At 28.1% G+C, this 26,182-nt stretch overlaps 1 protein-coding gene across 2 annotated transcripts in view; it reads right to left on the bottom strand.

Annotated features, from left to right (window-relative positions):
- Nucleotides 1-26,182, bottom strand: part of LOC105367546 (uncharacterized) — a 39,589-nt gene that overhangs the window by 6,000 nt on the left and 7,407 nt on the right. Inside the window, exon 1 of one of the 2 annotated variants that reach the window (XM_011506300.1) lies at nucleotides 1,799-1,833. The exons of the other annotated variant lie outside the window; for it this stretch is intronic. Coding sequence (XP_011504602.1) covers nucleotides 1,799-1,817 — 19 coding nt within the window. The 5' untranslated portion in view covers nucleotides 1,818-1,833. Of the gene's footprint in view, nucleotides 1-1,798; nucleotides 1,834-26,182 lie in introns of those variants that run through there. 2 annotated transcript variants of the gene reach the window in all.

The raw sequence follows: 26,182 nt of genomic DNA, 5'->3' as shown, positions 1-26,182 counted from the left end.
TACAACAAACACATTAAGGATGAATTAGTAACAATATTCTTGAGCAGAAGTAGGAAGTATAGGATTTTCATATATTTTAATATAAATAAATAAAAATACTGAATTTAAAATTTATTCTAACCAAAGTAAGCATAAAAGAACATTATCTGAATAATTACGGTAAAATTAAGTAAGCAAATACGCAATAAATTTTATCTGTCAATAAATTACAATTTGTGAATTTAATCGAGCGACTTAATGTTATTAAATCTCAATATAATAAGTTAAAAATTTCAAAGTTAGCCATAAATATAGAGGGAGATAGATTGATATTGAACTAAATATGGCAATTTATAATTTAGATTAAGAGCATACATTTTTGAATATATTAATGCTTTAAAAATTGATGACTGAATTTGTTCCGGAACAGTAACTTTTATAATAAAATTTTTTTTTAACCCACTTAAAAATAATCTATTATGTTAATTCATAAATGATATTTCGTTATCAAGAAACTTCTAGCTATGAAAAAATAAATAAAATAATCTTTATGATTTAAAAATTATCTATAATAATTTTATAATGCACATAAATGTTTATTTAAATAGGATCTGTTGAAACACAATACAATTTGTATTTTGTCAAGTATATTTATAAAAATATCATAAGACTTCATTACTGATAATATTAAGTGTTCGATAAAACTATTGTGGTTGATTATATTATGCAATAATTGTAACCTACAACTTTTTTTAAGCATAAAAGTTTTTATGAAATGCATAAAAATAAAAAATAAATACTCAATAACACTACAAAATACTATTAATACTCAATATGGTCAATTTAATGAATTACAGGCACATTGATAAACTATTAAAGTTGCGTTGTAATTTTAATATCATTGTAAATAAGAATGTTTTCAAAGGTCACACGTCATAAATTATAATACAAAGTTATAAAAACAATCTTTTGTAAAATTTTAACCAAATGTTTTAATAAAACTTATGTTTAATAAATAGGAATACTCTAGTTCAAATTTCCTATTGTAAATACAATAGATTTTATACATCAACAATAATATCTTAATAATTAAAGACAATGACATAGATTAAATTATGTGTAGAATATGATTTCAATTCATTAAAAAAAAAATTAATTACTAAAGATTACATTGTTTACATTTTATGTTAAATGTATTAACACATGTTTTGATGTTTCTCTACTTTTTGAAAAATTATCTTCTAAACATAAAGTTACAATTTCTTAAAAATATATATTATAATTTTTAAATGCATTTTTTTTTTTGTATTATTCTATAATGATGGTTCACCGCAATAACTACTTCACTTTTTATATGTAAATAATTTTATATTAAAGTTAAGACTACATTTGATGGACCCATATTTTTGTGTTTTAGATATTAACTTCATTTCTCTAACTTACACTATAGAATATCAGGATAGGAAACAGGCTAATTGTATATAATTAAATATATTTTAATTATAAAATAAATATTAATTATAATATAATTAAATTTAGTATAATTAAATAATTAAATAATTGAATATAAATTTCGAATTTCAAATTTCGTCAAGAAATTGTTCTTCTGTAGTACAATATACATCAGACCCATAACTTTCTGGGACACGAAAACAACAATTTGGATCTAACGAAATAATAAATTGATTTTGTAGATTTTCACAAGCAACCTTCTTTCAACTTTCCGTTTTCTACACAAAAAAATAAAAAATAAACAAAAAACAAAAACAAAAATAGTAGTAGAGCAAAAAAAAAGAAAGATCCAGCAAGAGAAACGTACCGTCATCCGTAACGAACATCGGGAAAGCGGGGATGCGGCGACGGCGGCGATCTGCTTTTTCAGAAACTCCTCTCTTTCTCTCTCACGCACGCATGCACACGGAACACGGAGAAAGATACACAGTGGCAAACGCGCGCGCACGCACACAGAAGAGCACCCGTGCACTCGCTCTCTCTTCCGCAACCTTTCTATTTAACTATTTTCTCTCTTGCTCTTGCTCTTGCTCTTGCTCTCTCTCTCTCTCTCTCTCTTCCCCCACTTCTCTCTTAATTACTCACTGTATGCCTGCCTATACCACTGTATAATCACTCTCAGCCCTTAAATTGCCGAGTGCATAGCCCCTCTTTCCATTTATGCACACGGCTATCCGTATCAATTATTATGTATAACTAGGCAAGGCGCGCATGCACATCTAGGCGAATATGGCCCAGAAGCTCCGGGGGAACGTATTCTTGATAAAAATCTTGATAGGTGGGAAGCTCGAGGGAGACACTTTCACAAAAGCCCTGATTTTATTAGGAACGTGGCAACGTTAAGCGACGGGACAAGAATAGTATTAGCGAAGCGTGTGTGTAGCAGCAGCAGCAGCACCTGCACGCGCGCACTCCCGTCTCGGCTGTAGCGGACGACGATTCCGAGCTCACAGCCGCGGTATCTAACGCGACAGGTACATGTTTCCACCGCGTGACAGTTTGACTTGTCCCAGCGTCGTTTACCCTGGTCGCTCACCTTCCTCACGGCCATATGGAGAACGCGAAGGCATTCTCGCTACGCGGCTTCCTGGTGCTCCGTCTTCGCCAAGGCTGGACGCGCGAGTCCGCCTCGCCCTTGCCCCTGTCCCTCGACCGCCTCCTCTCAGGAGCGGTACTGTCGAGCACACCGAGTCCGCGATGGCGATTGCGCCTCCCCCATAGGCACGTTGGCCCTCGGTGTTCGGTCGTCGTCAGTCCTCCTGGCCAGACACGCGAGCAAGACGGATTATTACGAGATGTCTCTCGAGTTTTTAGGTTATATCGCGCGCTTCCTGTTCGGACGGCACACGCCAGCGCGAGCGGACGTACGCGCAGCTCGGGACGCGAACGTCCACGTTAGCGGAGGCGCATCCTCGACGAGGAGGCGCCGATGAGAGGGGGAGATTATTTGGGGAGGGGGACAGTGGCCGAGGCGCGAGAACCTTGTACTGGGGACGGACAAGACGGGTGAGGAGACCTCGTCCGTTAGCGCGCCGACGACGTCGCACTCTTCGTCCGGGAGCCTAGCGATACACGTATTTGTTGCCGTCGCTCCTGCTGCTGTTGCTGCTGTTACTGCTATTGTCGCTGCTGCTGCTGCTGCTGCTTTTGTTGTTGCTATTGTTGCTGCTGCTGATGCTCCACCTCCTTTACTCCCCTGCGCGCCCACACTTACGAGTGCACGCGCCCGTGTGTGGGTGCGCGTGCGCGCTTAGGCTCATCGTCGTAGGCACGGCGGCCGAGTATAGCTCCTGGTGCACGCGTCGAGCTGTCAGCAGACAAGACCTTAGCGAGATATGCGCAACTATTATTCGTCGTGGGTTCCTCGAAGGTCGTCGAAGAACGGGCTAATGATGAGGCACGCGACTGCGGATTTCCGTCTCCTGCGCTTCTGACCCGCTGTGTACACGATAGAAAAATAACGATAAGGCCGACGACGACGACGACGACGACGACGACGACGACGACGACGACGACGACGGCGACGGCAACGACGACGACGACGGCGACGACGACGACGACGACGACGATAGAAGCGAGGGACCGCGCGCGAATACTGACCACCAGTAATGGTCTGGACAGCGCTACGCTGCGCGTGCGCGCGCGTTCGATGTATGTTTAATGGGCATGCGTGTGCCTGCGCTCGAGTATGTGTGCATGCGTGCGTGCCTCTTACTTCAGAGCCCGGGTACACCTCGCCTTTCTCTCTCTCTCTCTCTTTCTGCCTCCCGTCTCCCACCGCCGCCTCCATCACCCCCACTAGCTCTCACTCTGTTGATTTCTCTCTCATTCTCTCTCTCTCTCTCTCTTTCTCTCTCTCTCCCTCTGTTTCTCGCAATGTCTCGACACACTCTCTCGCAGGTACCTACATAGAATCGCTTTTTTCCTATTTTTCCTACAGTTGCTATTCGCTCCCTCGATCTCGTGGAAACACACGGTGGTTTTTTTTTCAATTGTTCTGTTTACCGTTTTTTCTCCGTTTCGCATTCCATAATGCTCTTCTCCATTTATATTACGCTTTCATCTCATCCTGTTTTTATTAATTTTTTTTTTTTTTTTTTTTTGACTTCAATTTCATTTCTCACGAGTAAACGTCAAAAACAAACAAGTTCGCGCGCATATATGTATGTATGCGTCTATTGCCTATTGCCTATTCACCCTTCTACCCTAAATAGACGAAAGATCTGAAATCTTAGAAGTGTGCGATAGTATTTGCCATGTACTTAAATTACATTATTAACTAATTTTCTTTCTTTGTTTTTATTTGCACTTGTTATTTATTATTATTATTATTATTTATTTATTTATTTATTTATTTATATATGTTTTAATAGTAATTTGTAATTTGTTATGATAATCTCAGCGGAGGTAATTTGCTTCATCCATCGCTTATTAAATGATTCCAACGACAATTATAACGTTTTTAGGTAATCTCTATATTTCTAAATGAATTAATTTGTGCGCATGCGCCAGACCATCTCAGCTGTTTCTTTCTTTTTTTTTTGCGTTCTGATAGATAAGACAAAGACGGGACTATGTACGTACCCCGTTTCTATCTTACCTGCGCAGAACAGTGCAAAACATTCCTCGACACGCTTGGGCGCATGCGCATCGTATTTGCTTCTTCGAATGAAAGAAGAATAATTCCATTGCGCCAATCAAATCCGGAAAAAAGAATAAATAGCGAGAATTGTGGGATGTTATTAAAACGTGTAGACGAGGAGAAGAAGGGTAACGAACCCCTGTGAATACTATGAACGCCATCGGAATACCTTATTTTCATCATATATAGACACGATATATCTTCTTCGATATTCGTCCCGATAGTTTAAAAATAGAAAAATTTTAAAATATACGTTTTCCACAATGAAGCATTTGCTTGTGATTTTTCTAGTCATGCAAACTCAAAAACTGCTGTACTTCGTCAATTTTGATTAATAAATTACACTTTTAAAAGGTGTTTAGGTCGACAATTCTAAATAGAATCATTGATAGAGAAGTATTCGCACTCTTTTTTATTGATTAGTTAAATTATTAATTTTGTTTTAGGATACTTTATGTTTTAGAAGAGCCTCTTGAAAACGTTTATTATCATAAAGAAAGCCTATTATCATTGCTGTCATTGTTATTATTGTTTCTGCCATTAAGATTATTAAGATTTTAATTTTAATAAATTTTAATTTAATTGAATTAACATTCGCCTTAAGATCTCAATTCATTAAAAAGGTTAAATAATATATGCGTGCGTGCGCGCGTGTGTGTGTCCGTCCGTAAATATAAAATCATATAAATAAAATGTGGTGTTCACTCTATCGAGTGCGCCGATTATAAACATTCAAGATAAGATAGATATTTGTTGAACAAAAAGCTATATACAGAAAAAACTTATCCTTTATATTTTTAGTACTATTTTATATTTCTTGACCTATAAATAATTTTAAAGCATTCTCTTGAGTCGAGTTCAATCTATATCGGTAGTATTACTAAGCAACGTTTAAGCAAATATGCAAATTTACTATAAGTTGATAAATCACTGCCATCATCGTTTATGTGCATAATAAAAATATATAGCAATATCGCATCAAATTAATATTTTCAATAAATTTATTTGTACAATAACGAGTGCACAAAACTTCTAGACGTATGAACATAAAACCTATTGAAAGTATTTATTTCATTTATATATTGTTTTATGCATCGTTTTCCTTAAAGAAAATTTCAGTAAAAGCGATAACACTACAACACGTGAAATTTAATATGCAACACAAAAATAAAAAAAAATAAAATAAAAAAAAATACAAAAATACAAAAATACTTTCATACAAATATCGATAAAATTAGGTAATATTTTAAGAAAATTGTACCTCGAATCGCCTATAAGAATAATGCAATTTTAAAAAATCAACAGACATTATAATATTTATAATTAAAATAGTCAATTTGAAAGAAATTTTAAGCTCTACGATGCTTGGACGCTTTTTTTTCCAACGCATTAATTACTATTAAAACGAACATTTCAGTAAATTTTCATACATCGCGCAAACCACCTTCTTATCCTATAGTAGAATTTCATAAATATTAAATAACATATTTAACCGATTTAAATGACATGCTCTTAAGAAAATTGTTGAACTATTTACATAATAACCAAACTCGCAATTCAATAATTAAAAAATATAATTTCTATTTGCAAATGACGAAAATAAATTAGCGAATTTGACATATCATTTCGTGTTACCGTTTCAGCTTATAACAAACATTTTGTTGAATAAAACCAAGAAAATAATTTACAAATTATTATAGTACATGTGCTTTAATACATCATTGTCAGAATAGTTTAATTGTTAAAGATAATTGTTAATAATAGTTTAATTACTAATTCGTTCAAATGGCAGAACGATAGTACATAGAGTTACAATTTTTTATAAGCTTATATGAATAAATATATAAAATATTCGTTATAAATAACAAAATTTAAATAAAATTCAATCAAGAAAATGCTGGGAATTCCGAATAGATTAGTGAGATGAAAAATAACGAATTGTAAAGTATGAATAAATAATTTTTTTTTTTTTTTTTTTTTTGTTTAATGTCTATTTAGTTTTTATATATTTATTTAGATTTATTCGTAATTCAGAAACAAAAAACAGAAATAAATTTGAGAGAACTTTATAAGGTAAAAATGAGCAGATATGAAAATATTTGGTAAAGGAAGATTGCATGTTTCTATTTGAAATTCAATGAATCTTTCGATTAGTAGTACTGTGACAAAGTAAGACTGGTTTTTCAAATTTTAATTTATATTCAAATATAATTCAAATAAACATTAAAATATTGCATAAATTTATAAACATAATTTTCAACTTTATTTCTTCGGATAATTAAAATATCGACTATGTAACCTTATGAATTTTATTATACTACGTTATTAAAAGCAGTTTAACTTCCAGATCCATTCGCTTTACTAACATTTATGCATAAAAATATAACGTCGGTGTGTACGTGCGTACATGTGTGTCAATTTTGTCGCAGTGTATCTACTTATAAAAAAGATAATCAAAATGTATTTAACTATATTTGGGCTTTAATGAGCATGGAAATGACACTCTGCAACGTCAATATCGGAAATGTAATAAATACTGAAAATTTATGAAGTATTTAACCATTTCTTTGAACATAAACTTCTTAATTGTATTACAAGTACTCCTTCAGTAATAGCGAATAAGGTGATTTTAAATAAGACTTTTTTAAACCAACTTTCATGAAGAAGTATTTATTTTTCCAATGTTATATTTTTGACATACGAACTTTCAAATAGATTTTCAATATATACATATATATTTATAAAATATGGAAAATTCAAATACGTAATATTATTGTCATAATCAGTAATTTACATTCACGTAAGTAAATCATGCAAGAACGTAATTTAAAATATTAATAAGAACGAATAACTAGTTTTTCTATCTATATATTACATTTGATATATTAAAAATATGATTATATAAAATATGTAAATGACCACATATGGATTGTTAACAAATGTTGCATAAAGTTTTCGTTACCTTAATTATTACTATATAATTTTATTATAACAATAATAATGTATATATATATATATATATATATATATATATTATGAATGCTATCAGTAAATTGAGGAAATGGGAATGGCATCATTAGCTGCCCCTAATGCCTACAAAATACCCAATGCACTAATAACTCTTAAGTCCTTCGACATTAGTATAATATGCTAAATTTTTCTGTAACTACATGCAAGTAATGTATTATAAAGAAAAATAATGATTTTGGAAAACCAAAGTTGACTTTGACAAGGGCATGTGAAAATATGGTATTTGTGTCTATAAAAACAGTTGGCGATAAATATCATTTTTCATATTTACATCGAACTCGCCTTCTATTGTACGAAATTTGTTTTTTTCTTTGCAATATGTCATTTGGTAAGTTAAAGTAAAGTCAAATAGTGAAACGTACAAGATACCACAATTGTGTTCTATGAATATAGTGAAGTGTAAGGGCATAGAGAGTGATTAATAATTGACACGCGTCTAGTCACAATATACTTTAATTATATAAATAAGTGCCATTAAGTAATTTGAATGTTTCATACTTTATAAGTAAATGACCTGACAGTTTCATAAAAAATTTCCCGCCTATATTATTATAATATAACATATGATTTTAACAATATAATTTAATATTGTTGCAATTTATTGCATTCTACAATGTAATAAGATAATTATTTATTATGATTATTTCATAAACGGTCAAAATTTATTATAAATTAAAAAGAAATTATCCTTTTACGTTATTTACATGATACAAGTAAATAAATATAATTAAATTTGTTTTTATTTTCTATAAAAACGTTCTAATTCGAAACCGTTAAATTTAAAAAAAAAAACTATAAACTTAATTTTTATATGGTTCCCCCTGTATCCGTTTAAATACAAAAATGTCCATAAAAATGTCGATTAAAACGTTTTAAATAATTTCTTTGAATTATATTTTATATAAAACTCTCAATATTAACTCGATAAATTTATGAAGAAATAAAAGATATAAAATACTTTATAGATTTTCGATATTTTCTATTTTTACATATTAATGCTACAAAGTATCGTATTTCAATGCTCTTTAAAATGAAAATAGGACTAAATACATTTTAAAGCATCTTTGTATGAGAGTATAATTACTTTAAAGCCAACTATATGTTTACGGATGTATGTATACACGCATGTACGCACACATGCATCTATATATACATATTTTGTAGAGATATGTAAAAATACATAAAGATCAAGAAGTTTGTTTGTCTAAATCTCTTCAATTTATTAATATTAAATTACATAAAATTGATATGTTTACTCATTTTGAATGAACATAACTTATTTAGTTAATCACGGTTCGGTTATTCCGATTGAACTAACACAATGGCTAATCTTTAATTAGTACGTAAAACTTATCTGTTCAATCTACGTATTATTATGTAATATAGTACAAGCAATGATTATCGATATTTTTTTAATATTAATTAAAAGTTTGTAGTCACATAGTCTAAATATACAATTGTAAAATATAAAATAAATAAAACTTGCACAAACATTTTTAAAAATATGTCAATTTATCATTGTATATAAATACTGTAGACTATATAATTATAATTATAATTTATTTAATTATAGCTTATAATAAAAAAATTTTTTGTTTAATTTAATTACAAGATAATGAATATTTTTGGCAATACTTAATTGATTACATGAACTTTTAAAAGTTATATAATAATATATGAAAGAAAAATTATAAATAAAATATTTAATAAATATTATTTTTAATTAAATAACAGTTTTTAATGTACGAAACCATAAAATTTCCTTGATAATGTAATTTTATACATATAAAAATTATAGTAATAATTATAGGATATATTGTTATTGGACGTAACTAATCTAACAGCTTTTTATGCACATTTATTCCATGAAACAATAGGAATGTAATTTCTATAGCCACGTGAAACTTGATAAAACATTAATTTCTTCTTGCATTATATTTCGATATTCTTCAATACTTGAATTTTATAATTAGATAAATTATTATTAAATTTTCGCTCTTTTTTTTTAGGAATCATATAATATTAACTTTGTATGAAAAAACTCTAATTTTAAACGTTTTCCTGCTTAAGTAAAATATTCATATCAAATGGTAAAAATACCACGTATAGTTTTAAATAAATAATTTTCCTTTTCAAAATATATAATTCAAACATTAAACTTTGGTTACATATCACACGTACAATATCCAATGATACTTATTGTTAACGATATATAATAATAAATTATAATTATACATAGGTCATTGATATAAAAGATTTTCTTTAAAATAAAGTATTTTTTAATCGGAACCGTTGACTTTTATATAGGCAGTACGACAGGTCAAGAGGTGAAGGTTAAAATTGAATACCTACTTAACGGAAAAGCGTGTCGACTATTTCATTTTAAATTGTATCTCTTTAATATATACAAAAATTATTAATACCCTTTAACTTAGTTTTCTACATTGGATTTTTAACTAAAAAATTTTCAAATCTACATTCAACCTTGTGCATTAATGTATATAAAATGTACTGTAATATAGAATTTTTCTATCATTATTTATCAATGGTAAAGCACTTGCATCAACCAAGTAATTATATATACACAGATTTATATGTATTAGTTTTATAAGAACTGGCAGTTCATTATAATAGTTTTATGAGAATAAGATGAATGCATATTTCATGGCTTTTCTCGATTTGTCTCAGAATTTTAAGGCTGCCGCTCGCCCCGCCACTTTCTGAACGTGGCTTTTTTCTTTATGACAGAGAAAATTGATTTGTTGCTTTATTTACATTTATGTGAAGCAAAATTTTTTAATCCTTTTCAATCCTCGATAGATGACTACCGCACGTATATATATATATATATATATATATATATATATATATATATATATATGTAGACTTTTAAAAGGTTTATCACAATATCTTTAGTTTTTCTTTACTCGTACCATTATTTGAATAAAAAAATCCTCTTTATATAGATCATTGAAATATACTGTAAAACTTCGTTAAGCGCGAAAGCGAGGGCACGCGCATTTATTTGCAGCAAATCATAATCTCCATCCGAGGATCATTCAAGAAACGAAATGAATATAATTTAGTTCAGGGCGACAACAGAAAACTTAGGCCATGGTAAAAGTTCACTAGCACAAAGTGAAATGCGAATAAATCTATTGTTAATTAATCGTGCTTGAATTTTACCTTCACGCCGATTACAATATTGCCGTTTAAAACTTTTTAATTGCACCTCTGAATGCTAATAATATCAAATTCAATAAAAATAGAAAATTTGTATTTATAATGTTGAAAGTAATACAAAGTTAATAAATGTTTGAAAATTCAAAGTATAAATTACTGTGGAACATTGTACGGTAAAGATTTAAGAAAATATATATATCAAAAAAATATAACACAATATAATGAATGATACTATCTTATTAGTTTCTAAAGGAACTTTATTATTATCGTATTTATTATATGTTATCATCGACTTTGTCCATTATATTGCGTAATGAATTTTTCTTTTAAATATTCGCCGAAAGACATTAAATTCGTTTAATTCGCTGAAAATGATACACGAGAATGCACTCTGAATACAATGTTTAAACATGCGTATGTATATGCGCGTTATTATAAGCCAACAGTTTTATATAAATTTTAGGTTTAAAATATAATAAAAAGAAGTTCCGTATGAATTATAGGATTTACCAACTTTATCGAAACATAACCAAACATTACCAACGAAGTAAAACATGGATTTTTAATTTCAAATATTAGTCATTGATATAAAAAGATCCAAATGAAGATTAATCATAAAGCTTGTAAATTAAATTATGTACAAAAAGTTGGAGATAATTTACATGCTTGGATAATTTTATCCTATATAATAAAACATAACTGAATACTATAATAAAATATATTGCAAGATATAAATAACATATTATTAGAGATAAAAATAATCATAAAAAGAATAAGCGCGCGCGCGTGAGTGTTCGTGTCTGTGCGCGCGTGTGTGTACGCGCTCTTATACAAGCGCATATGAACAAGATTTACATTGAATTTACTTATTATAATTTTATTTCAAATACAGTATTGTATGACAATACTTGAAATATAAAATAAAAAGTTTCACTCTATTTTAATTTGTCATATTTTTAATAAATGGCCATTAATAACTTCGGTGCAGATATTATTGCAGTAAAGATATTTCTATCATGCAAGTCGTAAATTAAAAATTTTTGTATCATTTGTACAATTAACAAATTTATTATAAGAGAGCTGATTCGCTTTCTAATCCCAGCGTGCAACACATTACTATTATATTACTATTCAAATAGGAGATGCTTCGTCTTTTGAACTTCTACGCTCATTCAACTTTGCCTAAAAGCTTAATACAATAATTAGATTTATAGAATTTCACGAATCTTACAACTTCATGAATCATATTAACTACCGAGCCACCGTTGCTATTATTATATTTCACAACCATACATAATCATATTCACTTGTGGGATTTTCTATCAACTAATGGCTTAGATTTAATTGTAAATTTATTGTCAATAATAATCATTCACTCAAAAACTTCAATATTTGCCGTTTCATTTGATTTTACATTTTCTTTTCTGAAACATTTTACATCAATATATTATGTGATTACGGCTGACAATGCTTGCTCCATCATCTCGTTCACTACTGTCTAATAAATGATTAACCGAGGAATCGAGATATACAATCTATCAGTTTCCACCTCATATTGGATATATTTATTTGCTCAGTTGCCTAGCAAACAATTCAATATTTATATCGCTTGGATTTCCGTTTAAATTAATGTAATGTAATTATTTCAGATTTTATTATTAAACAAAAGCTATAAAAATAAAATAAGATTTGTAATTATTTTGATCCAATGAATCAAGTGGCAAGGAATAATTGTATTCATTTTCGCATACAAAGATGTTTATTCCATTAAATAAGCCATTTCGCTTACATAATGGACATTATATATCACAATAATTCATTCGTGCATTAACCGTGTAATTTCATGAAATGGTTTAGACGCATATTTATCGATGAAAAAAATCTCTATTTTAAATTAAAAGATTAAATTAATTCTAAATGCTTCTAAAAAATACTTCAAATTTGCAATAATATTACTATCTCTATTCCGAAGTAAAATTAATTAAAAATTGAGCTAATTGTATATACGCATTTTATAATTTTTAAATATGGATAATTTAAAGCAGATAAATATTAAATATTTGATCGGGAAAACTTTGTTGAATCGCTAAAAAAAAATGCTAATAAATTGCTACATTATTAGAAATATCTTACAACAATTTCCGACACAATTGTTCTTAATTATTTTTACTGATTTAATTTATTTTACTAAAATTCACATGAAACACATTTCACATATTTTCCAATTTCACAATGGGCTAAAAGCTATGCAAGAAAATTATAAATTATAGACAAATTATATACGATTTTCGAGCACTTAAATTAATTATTTATTTAAAAGTAAACGCAACTCTGATATACCATTTTAAGAATTTAATCTTCAAAAGATAGATATCTAAATTTGTAATATTAAAATACGAAATACATGCAAGACGTTTCCAATACACTAATTGCAGCGATAATCCGATTAACCATAAAATGCTCTACTATTTTAAACCGACTATGTACTACTACGCATCCAAACATTTTATGTGTAAATAAATACATAAACACCTAAAGGTAAATTATAGGAGGAAACTGATGAAATAAAGAAAACGTACGCCGACAAGTGCGTCTAAATATTTATCAATACGTATTTGTAAAAAATTAAGATCCTAATATATACAAAATATTCATAAATTACCTAAAAATAAAACGGAAAAAAATATCGTATTTATAACTAAGATGAAAACGATTTAATATTTAAATATTTTTATACTATCAAAATGTATTAAAATATTTTGTTTCAATTTATATTATTATTTTATCTACTGTGCTACTTTACATAATTTAATAATCATTTGCTTACTATTGTACATACTATTTTTAATTTACAACATACTATTATTATTGAAAATATAAAAAATTACGAAAATACAATTTTATACTAAAATCTTTCAATGTCGAACAAGTGAGTATAACAAAATTTATATAAAGTATATAAAGTACTTGTTTGTTTAAATTCATTTAAATTTATAAGGTGTGCAAAATAAATGAAACTTGTACTAATTTATGTTGTTATTATTAATCGTTTCGACTTCGAACATTATGACGAATATATAAACATGTAATTACATACAATCGCTGCATACAAGATGCATGACAAAACCTCACCAAAAGCCTTATGCCATCAACATGGAAATTAAAGATGATTATATTTCTCTAAAAACAATTATTTCAAAAATTAAAATATAATCTGAATATACATTTATTTATTACTTTCTACAGTTTCATTGACATAAGCAAAATAAAAACATATATAATGACTTATGTATTATGAAACGTTATCTGTTATTCTCTAAGAATCACGTACTAAATAAAAAATATTTTCAGAAATTACTAAAATAAGTTCTCGTACGCAAGGTAGATTAAATAGTAAATTATAGGGGCTTTTTGTAATCATAATCGAATTGTTTTCCTGCAAATATCTTAGTATTCACCTTGTGCATAACAATCGTTAGTATCTTCTTTAAAGGAAATAAAATTAGATTATAATATTCTTGAATGTTTCGAATATTATTTGTATATGTTTCTCCGTTTGTTCAAGGAATAAGAAATTTTGTGTTTTATACTCTCTCCATATATCACGAATGGGAAGATAATTGTACGATCTAATCTGCGTACAAAATCACAGGTGACAGGAATATCTACTTTACGGAAAATAGTACGCAAAAAAATTCCATCAATCTTAATTTGCTTCGTTATAAATACTGAAATATTAAAATTTAAAAAAAGTCAATAATAACGATATAATATTATTAATAATTTTAAAAGTGTACGTACAATTACAAATCATTAGATGAAGGAAATTTTTTATTTAGTTATGCTTAAAACGGATATATAGATCAATTTAGATATATTATTATAATTATATGCACAGGGTACATTAAAAATTGTAAAATATTAATTAAAAAAAAATAATAATAAAAAAAAAAAAAGAATAATCAGTATTGGTAAATTGTTTTTTTTTTATTAGAATTTCATTCAGCTTAAAACCATTTCAAATTAATTACTCTCATTGATACAAGAAGTGGCTTTGCCTATTCATTTTTATCAGAATTCACATTCACAGCAAATGTATAAAATTGTAATTATATTCATTAAAAAACAAAAAGTAGAAATCGATTTACATTAGAAATAGAATTAGAAATTTACATTAAAAATAGAATTAGAAATTTACATTTAGAAATAGATCTACATTAGATGGATCCATTAAAAGAAAATTTTTTTTTTGTATTAAGGTACTAGTTTGTTAAAATTTATGAATGGGCTAAACTAGTTACAATCGTTTGACTTTTAATCGGTATAATAAACACTAAAATTTTAAAAGTTCTTTAAAATATTCGATAATACAAACTACAAGAATTGAGAACTCATTAATTTCACATCGTGTAAAGATTTTTTCAATTAAACATTTACAATTATACCAATGATAAATAAACAAGTTATTATTATTACTTGGGTTTAAAAAAATTAGATTTTACAATTTTACTTGGTACGTGACGAAAAGTGAATTATGTTTGAAAATTTTATTTTGAAATCATATATTCCATTCGTTTTATACCTTTGCATATTAATAAGTTTTTATATCAATAATAAAAATAAATTATATTTATATAAAATTGCTTATGATTAATATATCACCGAATGTAATAATAAATCTACTACTGAATTTTTTAAATTTAAGTTTGTCGAATTTAATCTCGAAACTATAAGCCGAATTTTCGATGTATATTTAATACTTTTTATCAGCAGATCTCTATAAATTTATTATCGTTACTTTCAGTTTTTCTCAGTTTTACGGTTCACTTTATTATTTTAAGTACGAAGAAATTTTCTTTTATTACAAAAACCATTGTTTACTGCGACATATAAGACACTTGTTTTTATTGCACATCCAGAGCTGTGTAATTTCAATATTTTATCCGCATATTTAATTTACACACTTCGTAGTAGATTACAATAAAATAGAATAAAACTTTAAAATTGACAATGTTCATTCAATGAAAAAGCATCAAAAATAAGTTAGATTATTTAAAAGGATAATTTCTCGTGGATCGGCTATAATTATTAGAAGCTTCCTGAAACCTTTTTTTAATATCAATAATTTTATCGATAACTTATTCACCGAAATAAATAAATATAATGAATAACGTTTAATAATACAAATAATATGATGTGTATTGACATTTTTAAATCACTTCACATTTTCATATATTCTGTAAAAACTAATGTAATACACGACAAACAAACATAAAGAATTTATCAAAACTTCGTAATGTAAAAATATTTTATAAAACTTTTATATAACTATAAAACGTTTCAAAACCGGAGAAATTAATCATAAAATGGTTTAAAACTTATAATTAATGCATCAATCCCTAGTGAGACTGCACAACAATCAAATTATATTGCACAATACAAGGTAGTTTTAAATAAACAAAAGATAGCATCATAAATAAAATACATTTATATCAAATATAAATATTTTGTTATTACTCAAAGAATATTAATTCACTAATAATTATTATATAAACTGAAATAATTCTGATTTATACATTTGCTGCATCGAAAATAATAAAAATATAATTATATGGTATCGTGATAAATAATTTTCTTATAGTTGTTAAATTATCTCGATTTCACCATTAGTGAAATACAATAAAATACAAAAGTACGTATATATTGAAGTAATATAATATTCGAGGGTATCAATTTTTTACTAAATCTCTTTAAAGTATATACAATTTATAGAGTTTTTTTTAAACATTAATATTAATTATTTAATAGGAGAGTAATGTGTCTGCTTAAACCTTTTTAAAATCTTGTATAAGAATGCATTCTCTAAACACAATGAATATCAATTTCATCTGGACAGTAAAAACGCACAGTACATTCAGCAATAAATATTGTATTATTGACTATTATGAAAATTATTTATGAAAACAGCGATTTATAATAAAATTTTATACTATTTTTCAATGATACATTAATACAAATAAAAATCATACATTATCGCGGTAAATAAATAAAGTTCGTTTTATCGATTTGGTTTTTGATATATTATATATACACATATATATATATATATATATATATATATATATATGAATATTTGGTAATCTAAGTAAAAATTTTTTTTTATTTCTTCAACTAAATTGGAATCATAGCGATTAGCAAAAAAAAATGAAACTCATTATTTATACACCGCCGGCTATAAAGTAATCCTAAAACAAACAAAAAAAAGGCTAACGATTCTCCCTCAATTCGTTTGCGCGAATTAAGTAATTTTAGTGTTATTCTATCGGTGACGCAAATATTTTCAATTTTAAATAAATTAATGTTTGTCAATTCCATAAAGAAATAATCGATCTATACATCAAAAGAACTAGAAGTCTTCTTTCGCTTTAAAAAAAATTCACGGTCAAATAAAACCGATTATTTATCAATATAATCATCTAGTGAAGACATATTATGAAATACTGACTTGTGCTATACTTTCAATCAAGATATTACAATACAATAAAAATGTTATATTGTTATAAAAAAAAAATATATATATATATATTAAATACTAGATAAATTATTAGATTAAATTGTATCGATTAAAAAAATATATAATTAATTTACAATATCTAAATTAAAAATTTCAAATTAGATAATTTTCATATTTATACGATACTGGTATGTAAAAACGGTAATTACGTTGAATGATAGAAACAATGAATTGCCTTGAATGGCAGTTCCTTAATTTTGTTTACATTATTTACAATTATTATTGTGCAGGCAATTGAAAAAATATTTTTAATTGGAATGATGGATCGAACTGAAAAGTTACACCTTATATGCCGAATGTTAGATGCCATCTTACTATGGAATATTTAATTCTCCGACACAACCAAGTTCTCACGGCATTAAATAGTATATCAAGCGACTGTCAACTATTTTTACTGAACTAGTGGTTATTCCCTCAGACCTAGTTATTTATTTTAAAAAGAATAATGACGTGTTCGTATAAGATGAATCAAGAGAGGGAATGCAGGCTCTAACTCACCACGATAAGAGAGACTGAACTCAAATACCCTTGACGAATCTTAATGATGCTTGAATGGCATACTATATTTGTATGGGCACGTGCGCGGGCGTAGATGCGTGCGTATGCGCGTGAACAAGGCAACGAGCAAGCAAACGAGCAAGACCACGAGAACATATTCAAAAAATCGAAAATTTCAAACCATTTTCTAAAAATACAACGCTCTCGATTAACTCCTCTTTAAACGATTAAAATATAACGATTCCTACTCATAAATTAATGATCATCGCGAGTGAAACAATTATTCTGTTATCTAACAGTTTTATTGTCACTTTTTGACATAAACGACATAAATTATGTAACGGTTAAACATCCATTAGCAAAGATTTTTAAAGATATTTAGAAGGCCTTATACCAATAACCACCAATAATACTTAAAGTTACAAGAGAAATATCGTATCAACTGCCTCGGATGGAATTACAGATTTACATTTGTATTCAACATTTTACCTTTTTTTTTTCTTGTCCTTATAACGATGAAGTAATATTTTCAGAAAAGGTTTCATTATTAGCAACTACGCAATGTGTATTTAAAGGTATAAAATATAATAATACTGGAATTATAGGAACGTGCTAAAATAAATGCAAAAGGCAATTTTCGTTATATAATTATCATTCGTTTACAACCGATATTTTTACAACTATAATATCTTTAAACGACGTTTGAATGATAATAATTTTCTCTATAAATCATCGGCGACTATAATTAAAACAATGACAAAAGTTAAATAATGTTACCTCGAGCTCTTGAGGGAATACTAAGTAGCGCAATTAATATATAAATAGTCGCATATTTTATTGTGTAATATACATCATATTTAATAAACCACTCGGAGCATCGCTGACTATTTTAAATACAATATGGGAATAGGTTACGGTCCGATGTCGGAAGATAGGTTGAGAATCAGAATAAATACGTATAACCAGCGCGCAGAAAACGTGAAACCGAAATTTATTTGATCATCATATTTCATTTTGTAATATTAAAGTAATAATACTAAACCACGTATTTGAAGTGCTTCGCTTAATAATAATAGAAACTTTAGGATTGCAGTTATGTAAGTGTACGCATAGTACATATATGCGGGTAGGTTTTCGAAAATTTCCAAATTTTCATTTTCATTGTGCAGCGATATAATGTATTGTCAAGCATAGAAAATATTATATAAACAATTTTTCATTATATATATATATATATTTTGTAATGACTTTATAATATAGAATGCAAATACATTAAAAAATGTCAAGGTACTATTTTAAATTATACTTAGATAAAATGTATGCAACAAAGAAGCTCTATGTATTACGAATGTATTTATTTTTTAAATTAATAAACTTTACTCTATATGACTACGTATACATTAAAATAAGCAAATATGAATCTTCGATTAATTTGCATTATGGAAGGAAAGGAGTAAAGTAATTGAAAAATTATTTGAAAATTGTTTGGTTACAGCACATTTGATTTAAATTCATGGCAAAATTCAATATATGATGTTTTCTAAAGACACACACGCACGCACGCATAAAATAAAATCAACTGGACTAGGAAATTTTTAAAAAATATGCCAAGTAAAAATTTAAAAGCTATTTTTATAAATAAATTTTGTTAGCCTTTACTATTCATTTTAGAATAATGTTAAATAACCAAACAATTTTTAAAAATTATTAATAATACAATATATATACATATATATATTTTTTTTTTTCTATATACACAATATTATGATTTTTCTCAAAATTGTTAACATACTGCCATAATGAAAATAATAAATACGAAATTTTTATCCACTATTTCATAAAAAAAAAAACTTAAATCAGTTATTTGAGTTTTAGATCGATGCTCGTACTCAATAATAATAACAAGATGAATGTCTACTGATCAAACGCTCTTCGATGTTTAGAGTTATCTTCACTACTACACTCCGCATTTGCATACCGAGAAGACATTATTAAACAAACGCATATAAACGTAAATAACAAACGATCGAGTCTTATATGCAAAAGTTGTGCTTTCCTGGCGAGAAAGTCTCAGGCATTTAACTCGATTATGGCTTAAATTTTTTCCAATCAAAATAACTACAATATATTGTAAACCTTTAAATATGTTTCATTTATGCATTAATAAATTTCCGACATTCGATGGACTTAATTAATTGATAATAAGTATTGCCGGCCTACTTTGCTAGTTATTACGAATAATAATGTTAAATAATTCGATGCTGATAATGTCATGTACATGACTGGTTATGACAAAATATTTATTAGAACTTTATGATATATAATGAGTGATTAACTTTGAAAATTAAATTATTTCGTAAAATTATTGTTATAATTTTATAGATTATTATTATAATTATATTGTAACCTACTTACAAAATATTTTAAGCATTTAATTATTAAGCAACGAGGGATACGGTATTGTAGATAATTCAAAATAAAAAAATAATAATTATTTCAAGTGAAGAGAAAAACTTCAATTTATATAATTACACATTAAACAACGATTTTAATAGTCAGCATGATAGATAAATGAGGATCGTCTTGAAACAATTTTATTTAGTATACGATTTAAGAAATCATTAATCATCTAATTTATAAAAATATTAGAAAATTCTAGAAAATTAGAAAATTAATATAGAAATTCTTACAGTGGCTTCGACATACAACACGTCTACTTTATTACCATTATTAGATCATAAATGTCGATGTCTCCTACAAAATGTAATTATTACAATGAATGCGATGCGCTTTGCTCATCCTTAAATGTCATAATTATTTTTAAATAATCATTATTTTCCAAACAATCAACCATTGTAACATTGTTGTAGATGAGTATTTTACTAATTATCACTAATTATTTAAAAAAAAAAAAAAAAAAACAATATAAAAATAGATTTAAATCCTAAAGTTAAAATATATAATGGGAAATGAAATAAGTATGTGACAAATTGAAGGAAAAAATAATTTCGCTATAAAGAAAGCTAAATAATTAGTCACAAAGAAATATTAAAAAATCACTTTTCAAAAACGCAAATATGCCATGTAAATCTATAATTGTTAACTTCGTTTAAATTCTCATATTTTATTATATGTCGAGTATATATTTGCGTTTTTGTTTCAGAACTATATTTTGAAATTGATTAATCAAATTATTAACAAATTGAAAACAAAACTTTGACATTTGTAATTTTGGCAATTATCTTTCTGTTTTTAATTCATTCTTTATGTATGCTTCAACAAGGTATAATAAAAATTTTATATAAAAACTAAATGTTTTTGTTTCATTTATTTCCTATGATTTGATTTTACATGCCTCATTCGTATTGTAAAACACCCATTTTTATCGATATTTCACGTTATTCCTTCAATTATTAATATTTTACTCTTTTTACTGTATATTATTTATGCGCCGTATAATTTTGCAGTGAAAGTTATAAAAAATTTTAACTTTATGAAGAAATTTCTATAGTTTAGAAGAAAATGTGTAAGTGTTGTTCTTTTTTCAATCCTCCATCTGAATCAGACCAATTTATAAGTAAATAATAGACTGAAAATTGAAAAAATATACAGTGTTAATTTGATTACTCGATAAGATAAAATTAAGGTAATATTATAATTCTGTTAACACAAGTATTATATGCAATAGACGTCATTATGCTTTATTGTTTCTCCTTTTTCCTTTGATTCCTCATGACACGAGTATAAATACAAACGTATAATAATATAATCATAGATAAAATTGACTTATTTTCATTTATTTCCTTAATCGTTTCGTTCCTTTCAAATAACAAAAAGTAAATAAACCGTAAATAAAAATATTTATGAACAATAGTCATTCTGCTACATTATTCATACTATAAATTCAAATATAACGTATTACATAATTATAATTAGTAACCAAATATACATTTTTTTTTTTTTAATAACAAACTTATTACAAAGTAACTTTAAAAATAATTTTGCATAATCCATTATAATTATTATATTTAATAATCATGCTGACTGAGTTGAGTGAGTGAGTATAAGATAAAAAAAAATTCGCAAAGAACGCTAAAAATCTTTAATATTTGTGATATTTTTGATAAGAATTTTTAACGCTCGTTTTTAAATAAGATATTTTACAAAATTTACAATTTCAATATTCATTTATCTTTATTTGTTTATTTGTTTATTACGAAACTGGAGGCATAAAAAATTTTAAGATTAAATTTTCATTAAATAATTAATTATACTACGTTAGTTAATAATGACAGGATTAGTTAACAATAACGTAATTAGTAAAACATTTATATCAATGTTGAAATAAAAAAAGTTTATATTGAGCGACAAATAAATCACGCTACATAATTTTATAAAATTAGTTGTTTTAGTAATTATTTAAAATTATTAAAATAGCATAACAAATATTTCCTCTTATATTATACATATTGATATATTGTGGGTACGAGAGAGAGAGAGAGAGAGAGAGAGAGAGAGAGAGATTTTTCTTATATATTCATGTAATGGATGAATATAAGCATTGAAATAACTTATGGTTTTTCGATTACGAATTTACAAAATGTCTTGAAGGTGCACGTATTTATTATAAAACTGCGGAATTAAATCACAAAATAATAAATTGAAATACATGATGCAATAAATTATTTATCCTTGTAATTGTTTCGTTAATACTACATAGGATTAACGTATTTAAACAATACAAACTACACTTCTGCTCTTATAAATTCAATACAATTTAAAATTTACAATATTTAGAGCCTTCTGGATGTATGTAAACAAAATAATAATTATGAAAATCAGAATTATAATTTAACTTATGTCTATTGAATTTACCATTAATAATTTTGTATTTTTTTTCCATGATTTTTAAAAATTTACTACGCCTCGTAATTATGCCCCATTTGATAGTATTAACATTTTATTAAGAATTTTACATTAAATATCATAGCAATAACTATTTTTTTGTTTTGTTTTAACAATTTTATGGAATACTCTCCTCCTTCATAATATAAAACAAATAAAGCAATAGTAAAATTATAGGTTATAATATTTAAAAAAAAAAAAAAAAAATAATAAAATAAAATACTAGAAGTTTGAATTTTATTTGTAAAATATAGAACTGGTTTTAGTTGAAATTGGATGAGATTTTTTAAAATTCATGACTAAACAATTTGGTCTTTATTCAACGTACCGAATGACTATATCATGTCAATGATGTTAATTTCGATTTACATTGATTTAAATTTTGATATTAAATGATATTAGAAAGTTAATTTTAATTTTCTCAACGCTTATTGGACATAATGACCCTTGCGTAGTCAAGTCGCCCCAACGTGGCTGTTTTGACGTTAATTGGTAGAAAAAAAAGAAAGAAAAAAAAACTCATCGCCCTTTTGAATCATTTTTTGCAGAGTATATCATATTGCTTGATAAAACCAATGAATGTGGACTTTCCAAAACCATTTTTTGTTCCATTATTATTATTTATACTATTAAATCACGATTATTTTTAGAGAAAAAATTTAATGGATTTATTTTTAGTTATACGTTTTTTTTAAAGGCTTATAATTAAATTTACATGCGATTTCATTATTTCTTATAATTGTAATTCATGATATTAAAATTGACTTTGGAAATTGTTTATTAAAAGTTTTTCTGCTTTATTAAGTATTCTATGCAATTTTCACTGACAATAATAACAATTTAATAACTTATTTGGTTAGATTTAAAACCTTTTGTAATAATATTTAAATAGAATAGTTACTTGTAATTTTTTAAAGTTACCAATTTTATTATAAAAGTCTTAAGTAGAATTGCATACAAGCGAGAATTTTAGTACTACTTTCAACAATTGAATTTCTTTTTCTTTTTATTTTGGAACTGATATAATAATTATGTTAGTTTAATAATGAATTAATAATACATTTAAGCAAAATTAATTCCCCTCGTTATTATTGCATGATCGAGATATTTATTTTCTCTTTCTTTTTTTTTTAAAATAAAATAATTGCAATTACTATTAATTAATTTGTATCTTTGCATATGTTTATTACTTTATTTATTCTTCCACTAATTTTAACGGGCAAGACATTACAAGTTTTAAATGTTTATAATAAAATTTAAATTGTACAAATTAAGTTGGTTACATTCTAACTATAATCTCTCGAATACTAATCAAATCCAAAGCTCCGTAATATATATATCATAATTGTAATTAATGATCTTATAAACGAGTGTTACCCCGATTTAAAAACGCACTATCGATCTTATGGACGATCAACTCCACATCGTGTACCACGGGCGGATTTGTAAAAGCATGTACATACGGTTCAAAGAGTGTCCAGGTCTCAGCAGCGCAAAGGCAGTGCGAAAGAGAGAAAACGCTAAACGAGAAAGAGCGTAGCGAGATCCCAGTGCCTCTAACCCCCCCCCCCATCCTCATCTCCCCATCCCACGCGCCGCCAAACGTGACAACATCGCATGGTCGATATGCTCTTTCAGGCAAAGTGCCAAGATTGGCAAATGTTTCGTTAAGTATATAGCTATATTTTGCTCTCACACCAAACTCATCCCCCACCATGCGTCTCTCAGCATGAGGGATTTAATGCGTAGTGGGGAGGTTATGTCGACATTATACAGGGGTTGAAAATCGTAGGAACAGCGGTGGGAGAACCGAAGCTGCGCAGAACCCAGCCAATCCTGACTGCCTAATCGCGGATCTGCGCATTGCCTTACGTACTGGGAAAAGCGGCGCTGAGAGATCATGTACTGGACCGACATACACATTATACTTATTATTTTAAAGTTGATTTACGAGCGCGCGACGTTGCCGGATCTTCGTGGAAAGCGCTAGATAGACACGCCCACATACCTTACCCGAGCTTTTTCTATACGTTTTATCACGTTAGACTTACAATGCTATCGTCTCTTACATATATATATATATATATATATATATATATATATATATATATATATCTATAAATAAGCATAGTAAGCAACATATAAACAGGTGTATGAGGTATTAGTATTTGGTACAAAATACAGCCCCCCACCCCGTCATAGACATGATTTTCAGCGCAACGAAGACAAGGATGATTGATTCACGACGAATAATGGGAAAATCACTTTTACGATGATTGCTTAGTCTAATTTTAGCTCAAAGCACTTATTATATAACGCGCCAAAATTGTAATATTATACAAAAGCTCCCATTGTAATAAATGTATCTAAAGAAATGTATCATAAATGCTTTATTATGAGCACTAGGCAACGTCGCAATATTCCTATTGGTCGGCGAGTTAATACACATCACATGACCAAGCTTGCCTGTTTAAAGCTTGCCAACATCACTGAAGCTAAGCGGAGAGTGGCGACATTTGGGGCCTGTTGTCTTTAACAGCGTTTCGGCAACGTTGGAAATTTTTAAAGAATCTATTTACAACCAGTCCATCCATTATTTCTGTTGCTATGCAAAATATAAAGGCACGCGCAGGTATAGATGCGCCGGTGGTGGGGGTGAAAGCGTGCCTGGAAGACACCAAGATGGCGTCGATGCAACATACGTATATAGAACCTTAAATCAACATATATGTAGAGTTTAGTGACTCTTGCGTTGTTCCCCTCTTTCCAAACTGACGACACAATATCGTTCGCGCGCTACTCATACCTTGTACTTTATGGGATATTTTTTTCTTTTGTACAGAATAACGGTTTCAAATTTTGTATGGCATTTGTATCATATATATTAATATTAGGGTGCAAGTAATATAAGCTGGCAAATGATGTTATGTAATCTTGAACGAAATACATCACCGCGGAAATCCAAACGATTGAACGTTTTTATATTGGTATTACTGTTACTCTCTCTCTCTCTCTCCTTCTCTATCTGACCCCTCGGATCATTTCACTTGATACTAGTAAAATCAACCAAAAAAGGCATTTTTTCTCGCTGGAGAATTAGCCCTCTAAAAATGGAAAAAGATAAGGAAGCGCCGAGCGCAAAAGGAACGTGGGAGTAAAGTGGCTCATCAAGGGGCCCTCGTTTACTCAAATCGAGCATTAAACTCGCGATGAGGCGTGCGAAAGGCTGTAAAACATCATCCTGTCTCCCTAGGAGTCTCATTCGCGAATTTGTAAAATGGCGGCCAAGAGCCGAGTTGCAACACAGCAGCAGTAACAAAGCCACCAAATGCTCGTACGCGCTGCCTTTATCTCTTTCC

The sequence above is a fragment of the Ceratosolen solmsi genome, unplaced genomic scaffold, assembly GCF_000503995.2.
Source record: "Ceratosolen solmsi marchali unplaced genomic scaffold, CerSol_1.0 scaffold7, whole genome shotgun sequence".
NCBI classification, from domain to species: Eukaryota; Metazoa; Arthropoda; class Insecta; order Hymenoptera; family Agaonidae; genus Ceratosolen; species Ceratosolen solmsi.
This window is presented reverse-complemented; position numbering and strand designations above follow the sequence as displayed.